General features: G+C 41.9%; 1 protein-coding gene across 1 annotated transcript in view; it reads right to left on the minus strand.

Moving 5' to 3' along the window:
• Positions 1 to 5,110: 5,110 nt before the first annotated feature.
• Positions 5,111 to 7,249, minus strand: part of castor1 (cytosolic arginine sensor for mTORC1 subunit 1) — a gene marked incomplete at its 3' end in the record, with an annotated part of 33,828 nt that continues 31,689 nt past the window's right edge. The window contains exon 8 of the mRNA XM_084176398.1: positions 5,111 to 5,179. Coding sequence (XP_084032524.1) covers positions 5,111 to 5,179 — 69 coding nt within the window. The remainder of the gene's footprint in view (positions 5,180 to 7,249) is intronic.

The following is a 7,249-nucleotide window of genomic DNA, read 5'->3' on the forward strand; positions in this document are numbered from 1 at the left end:
TCACATCCTCCCTGTAGGCTGTCTCGCCATTGTTGGTAATCAGGCCTACTACTGTTGTGTCATCTGTAAAACTTGATGATTGAGTTGGAGGCGTGGGTGGCCACGGGTGAACAGGGAGTACAGGAGGGGGCTGATCACGTGCTCTTGTGGGGCCCCTGTGTTGAGGATCAGCGTAGTAGAGGTGTTGTTTCCTACCTTCACCACCTGGGGGCGGCCCGTCAGGAAGTCCAGGACCCAGTTGCACAGGATGGGGTTCAGACCCAGGGCCCCGAGCTTAATGATGAGCTTGGAGGGTACTATGGTGTTGAAGGCTGAGCTGTAGTCAATGAACAGCATTCTTACAGTTGAAGTCGGAAGTTTATATACACTTAGGTTGGAGTCATTAAAACTCGTTTTTCAACCACTCCACAAATTTCTTGTTAACAAACTATAGTTCTGGCAAGTCGGTTAGGACATCTACTTTGTGCATGACACAAGTAATTTTTCCAACAATTGTTTACAGACAGATTATTTCACTTATAATTCACTGTATCACAATTCCAGTGGGTCAGAAGTTTACATACACAAAGTTGACTGTGCCTTTAAACAGCTTGGAAAATTCCAGAAAATGATGTCATGGCTTTAGAAGCTTCTGATAGGCTAATTGACATAATTTGAGTCAATTGGAGGTGTACCTGTGGATGTACTTCAAGGCCTAGCTTCAAACTCAGTGCCTCTTTGCTTGACATTATGGGAAAATCAAAAGAAATCAGCCAAGACCTCAGAAAATAAATGGTAGACCTCCACAAGTCTGGTTCATCCTTGGGAGCAATTTTCAAATGCATGAAGGTACCACATTCATCTGTACAAACAATAGTACGCAAGTATAAACACCATGGGACCACGCAGCCATCATACCGCTCAGGAAGGAGACGCGTTCTGTCTCCTAAAGATGAACGTACTTTGGTGCGAAAAGTGCAAATCAATCCCAGAACAACAGCAAAGGACCTAGTGAAGATGCTGGACGAAACAGGTACAAAAATATCTATATCCACAGTAAAACGAGTCCTATATCGACATAACCTGAGAGGCCGCTCAGCAAGGAAGAAGCCACTGCTCCAAAACCGCCATAAAAAAGCCAGACTACGGTTTGCAACTGCACATGGGGACAAAGGAGGGACTGGTGCACTTCACAAACTATATGGCATCATGAGGAAGGACAATTATGTGGATATATTGAAGCAACATCTCAAGACATCAGTCAGGAAGTTAAAGCTTGGTCGCAAATGGGTCTTCCAAATGGACAATGACCCCAAGCATACTTCCAAAGTTGTGGCAAAATGGCTTAAGGACAACAAAGTCAAGGTATTGGAGTGGCCACCACAAAGCCCTGACCTCATTCCTATAGAAAATGTGTGGGCAGAACTGAAAAAGCATACGCGAGCAAGGAGGCCTACAAACCTGACTCAGTTACACCAGCTCTGTCAGGAGGAATGGGCCAAAATTCACCCAACTTATTGTGGGAAGCTTGTGGAAGGCTACCCGAAACGTTTGACCCAAGTTAAACAATTGAAAGGCAATGCTACCAAATACTAATTGAGTGCATGTAAACTTCTGACCCACTGGGAATGTGATGAAAGAAATAAAAGCTGAAATAAATCATTCTCTCTACTATTATTCTGACATTTCACATTCTTAAAATAAAGTGGTGATCCTAACTTACCTAAGACAGGGAATTTTTACTAGGATTAAATGTCAGGAATTGTGAAAAACTGAGTTTAAATGTATTTGGCTAAGGTGTATGTAAACTTCCGACTTCAACTGTACATAAAATCCCTGAATGAATTGGAATATATATCCTAAAATCACCCTTAAGTGACAAACAATCACTCTCTCTAACCCTCACACACAGTATTAACCGTGACAATCACTCTCTCTAACCCTCACACACAGTATTAACCATAAAGCCAGCAACTTCCAACACCATGGCCAGAAAGTCCTTATGCCGGTCTAGCACTGCCCAGCCATAGATCTTCTTCTCATACTCATCACGGGACACGTCTTGGGGCACCTTGATGGACATAGTAGTGGTATTTGGGTCCAGGATCTGCAAGAGCTTCTCTATGCAGCCAGAGAGGTTCTGGAGACGGTTCATGGAATCCTTCAGGAGCCGCAGGAGTATCTGAGTCTCATTGTCTGAGACCTCCAACAGGTCAGTCATGTATTTGGTTACTGTGTCGATGTGCCAGTGGAAAAGCATGGCTCTGTTGTGGATGTTCTGTAGCTTCACCTTAGGGGTGGAGCCAGTGATGGTTGCCGGTGGGATCCCATCCATGCCTGGGGCCTGCTGATCGGTTGCGAAGCCATTTATTTTGATCTGGAAGCGCATAAAACAGTGGACATTCAATTCAATTGCACATTACTTGCAGCTTGGCAGTAAACACAGCAGCATAAAATATACTGCTAAAGTTTATCATCTGAATCAGTGGTTATTACACAGTTAGCCTCATCCCCAGGCTAATTGCTACTGAATATAACAGAGCGATGGCTGGTAGACAATAATAATACACAGTAGTTACACAGGCGAGTTAAGAGCATGCTGTCCCTCAATGCTCTTGCAAGTGAGCAGTACTTGTTTTGGTAGATAAAATGCCGTTAGTTACAGTTGTAGCTTTCCCATGAATGATACTCAGCAGTGTTCGAAATACTGTTCTGAGAAAACACTACGCAACCTTTAGTTATTTAGTGGGGAGTTTGCGTTTGTCACTGTGACCAACCGGTGTTTAAACCCTGATCCCCTGTGGTCCTCAAGATTGTGTTAGCCCACTGAGCTAAAGGCCAGGCATCAGGTCAAGTTTCAGGCAAAGATATTCACCGAACCAACTCAGTTACATCTTGTTACTTACGTAAGTAGTCCGGAGGATGCCAGCTTTGTGATCCGACAGGTTGGAAAGCTCTACGATCTTGTTTAAAGCTTTCCGACACTTGTCCATGTTTCCAGAGTGGGGTGCTGCTTGTACTGTCTCCAATTTGATCACAAGGAGAACACAGATGAACACTGGGGAAATTCAAAATGTACAATGTAATGGACACAGTAATAATAATATGCCATTTAGCAGACGCTTTTATCCAAAGCGACTTACAGTCATGCGTGCATAATATTTTTTTTGTGTATGGGTGGTCCCGGGGATCGAACCCACTACCCTGGCGTTCCAAGCGCCGTGCTCTACCAGCTGAGCTACAGACAGTACGTATGAACACTTGGGAACATGATCGCACACACATAAAATAATACTTTTTTGTACCTAGTCACCAACAAAATGACAATCATGAAACAATAGATTATTCCATTACCAATCCAAGTATGTGACAAAGGATTAATGGTCAAACTCAAAATAAACAAATATTACTTTATTAAATATTAAGTTGACATATTTACCAAAGTCTGTTAAAGTTGTTCTGTGCTGGTGAGCCATGGAGACACTAATGATGGGGTTGATCGACTCACTAATACTGTATGACTGGTGTCTCTAAAACAAGATGCATGGAAACACAAAAAAAGTAATAATACGTCACATTTTCGTGGAATTTTGATACATCTCCTGGTTTAGTGTAGTCTACTCTGTATGACTGAAGGAAAAACAACGTAACAGTTGTCAGACAGACATTGCATCACTTAATAGTGTGACAAAGTATGTGCAATATGTCTCACCCATGTCCAAGCAATTTTTTGTGTAAATTCATTCAAAGTAAATTTTATTATAAATGTTATCTACACAAATTGAGGTGACAATGTATCCATAATGAAGTCCAGAAATACATTATTTAATTCAATAGTCTTTATTGAATAAAGCAGCACATTTTACGAATATTTCACTGAACATATATTTTTTTTATTGTACAAAATGTAATTGTACCAAAGAAAAATAATATTTCTAGTGATATTAGTAGCTTCATTCTCAGTCTACAAGGAAATGAAAAACAAAGTTCTATTTATTGTGCAAATTGAAAAATAAAATGTAAATAAGACAGTGTTGATCGTAACAAAGGAAATACAACGCTACAAAAGTAAAGAAATGTTGACCCTTAAAAAAAGTAACTTTTATTGATGTTGTAACTGCATCACAGCACTGAATGTTTAACAATTAACAGAATCATTTCCACCAATACACTTCAAGTTTGACCTTTTTTGAATGTCACAAAAACGTAATTGGCCAAAATAACACTTTGTGCTGACACTTCAATGAGTGTCTTCACGATTAGGCAATTTACGTGCCCTACTACAAGTACAAATTGTGAAGATATGGTGAATACGACGCACCAATGGAGACATTTGTTACCAAACCTAAGTTGTGCTTTACATAATTCACTCACACATGAACTAATTTGACCTTTGACACAAAAGGGGTCTTTGACACATACTATTACGATATAAACAAAACTGGAAGACTCAGCAGTGTTGTTTACAGTACTAGTAACATGTTTGTGGCCTGCGGCAAGCAGGATAGTAACATAAGAAAAGTCCCCTTGGAAACACTTTATAAAAGGTTACAGGTATAATGTGTTATTGCTTGTTATAAGAGTGTATGAGCCTTTATAATGCATTATGACAAGGCTTAGGCTATGATAGGTATCCCCCTTTCTCTTTCCCTTTAATGTTATATCGCTCTATGTAGGACATTTTCAACTGACACAAAATTGCTGTTATTTAGTCAGTTCTCGGTATGGGATAATAAGACATCATAAGGGGGTTATATAGGCTTACAATGCATTCATTATAACCACATCATAATGCATTATACCTGCAGTCCTTAAGTACAGTGTTACCATCATCACAACTGGACTTCAGTTCACCAATCCCCTTGTCCCGCTGTGTGCATTGGTCAGGGTCCAGGCCTCATCCAATCGGTGTCGTCTCCTTTAGGAGTCTGGGAAGACAAGAGGCTCTCTTCACAGACACCACCTACTAGAAGCGCTTTTGGTGGTCATGGCAACAAAGTTCATGGTTAATACTGCTCACGCTGCAGTGCTAGTCTAGGCACAGATTTAGCATCTCTCTCCAGCCCTGTACTGCCCCAGGCCCAAGACACGAAGAGAGAGGTGTAGTACGGAACAGGCCGTCAGGTCGCCATCAGCAGTCTGGCTCTTTCCTGTGCTGCTGGAGCATCTCAGTCACACTCACTATGTCCTCCTCAGGGACCTAGAGTAGAACACAGGAGAGGAGAGAAGAGGTTGCAATTCCTATTCCAACGCTATCAGAATCTTCAGCATGAGAAGCATTCTAACTGATGTCTCATCTCCAAAGTGTAAGGTATCTGTGGGGTTTTTCCTACATAGGATAGACCACAGGGGTATTTCAATAACACATCATATTAGCAAAAGCCTTTTATCTTGGTCTCGTTCGACTGACATTTGATGTAGGTTTGAAGATAAAAAGGCTAGGGGGAGATTAAAACAGTTTGTTAAGTCAGATATTCATCTCCTCACGTCACTATCAATGTCATTCAAGTGCCAACTATGTAGGTAGCGTAGAAAGACACTGCTGACGTCAGACCAACATACAAGTTGTAAAGTCCATGGGAAGCCGATGATTTAGCGTTATCTGTTTTGCATATCTGCCCTGTTGATACTTCTATGACCAATCAGACATTAATTATGTCATTGATGAGCTGCTGACGTTCTTGTGATTTCTGTGACCAGATATGTCAAAGTCCTGTTGCACAAACACCTGTTACTGTAGTTTAGCCTTAGATAAAATATCATGGCATTCATTGCACACTACCCTGAATCTCTAGCGAACAGTGCCCTCCGTTGGTCAGAATCAGAAAATACCCCCCTTCTAGAGTTCTAAATTCCAAGTTACAGTGGGGAAAAAAAGTATTTAGTCAGCCACCAACTTAAAAAGATGAGAGAGGCCTGTAATTTTCATCATAGGTACACGTCAACTATGACAGACAAAATGAGAAAAAGAAATCCAGAAAATCACATTGTAGGATTTGTAATGAATTTATTTGCAAATTATGGTGGAAAATAAGTATTTGGTCAATAACAAAAGTTTCTCAATACTTTGTTATATACCCTTTGTTGGCAATGACACAGGTCAAACGTTTTCTGTAAGTCTTCACAAGGTTTTCACACACTGTTGCTGGTATTTTGGCCCATTCTTCCATGCAGATCTCCTCTAGAGCAGTGATGTTTTGGGGCTGTCGCTGGGCAACACGGACTTTCAACTCCCTCCAAAGATTTTCTATGGGGTTGAGATCTGGAGACTGGCTAGGCCACTCCAGGACCTTGAAATGCTTCTTACGAAGCCACTCCTTCGTTGCTCGGGCGGTGTGTTTGGGATCATTGTCATGCTGAAAGACCCAGCCACGTTTCATCTTCAATGCCCTTGCTGATGGAAGGAGGTTTTCACTCAAAATCTCACGATACATGGCCCCACTCATTCTTTCCTTTACACGGATCAGTCGTCCTGGTCCCTTTGCAGAAAAACAGCCCAAAGCATGATGTTTCCACCCCCATGCTTCACAGTAGGTATGGTGTTCTTTGGATGCAACTCAGCATTCTTTGTCCTCCAAACACGACGAGTTGAGTTTTTACCAAAAAGTTCTATTTTGGTTTCATCTGACCATATGACATTCTCCCAATCCTCTTCTGGATCATCCAAATGCACTCTAGCAAACTTCAGACGGGCCTGGACATGTACTGGCTTAAGCAGGGGGACACGTCTGGCACTGCAGGATTTGAGTCCCTGGCGGCGTAGTGTGTTACTGATGGTAGGCTTTGTTACTTTGGTCCCAGCTCTCTGCAGGTCATTCACTAGGTCCCCCCGTGTGGTTCTGGGATTTTTGCTCACCGTTCTTGTGATCATTTTGACCCCACGGGGTGAGATCTTGCGTGGAGCCCCAGATCGAGGGAGATTATCAGTGGTCTTGTATGTCTTCCATTTTCTAATAATTGCTCCCACAGTTGATTTCTTCAAACCAAGCTGCTTACCTATTGCAGATTCAGTCTTCCCAGCCTGGTGCAGGTCTACAATTTTGTTTCTGGTGTCCTTTGACAGCTCTTTGGTCTTGGCCATAGTGGAGTTTGGAGTGTGACTGTTTGAGGTTGTGGACAGGTGTCTTTTATACTGATAACAAGTTCAAACAGGTGCCATTAATACAGGTAACGAGTGGAGGACAGAGGATCCTCTTAAAGAAGAAGTTACAGGTCTGTGAGAGCCAGAAATCTTGCTTGTTTGTAGGTGACCAAATACGTATTTTCCACC

This window comes from Coregonus lavaretus (genome assembly GCF_964263955.1).
Source record: "Coregonus lavaretus genome assembly, chromosome: 14".
In the NCBI taxonomy this organism is placed as follows: domain Eukaryota; kingdom Metazoa; phylum Chordata; class Actinopteri; order Salmoniformes; family Salmonidae; genus Coregonus; species Coregonus lavaretus.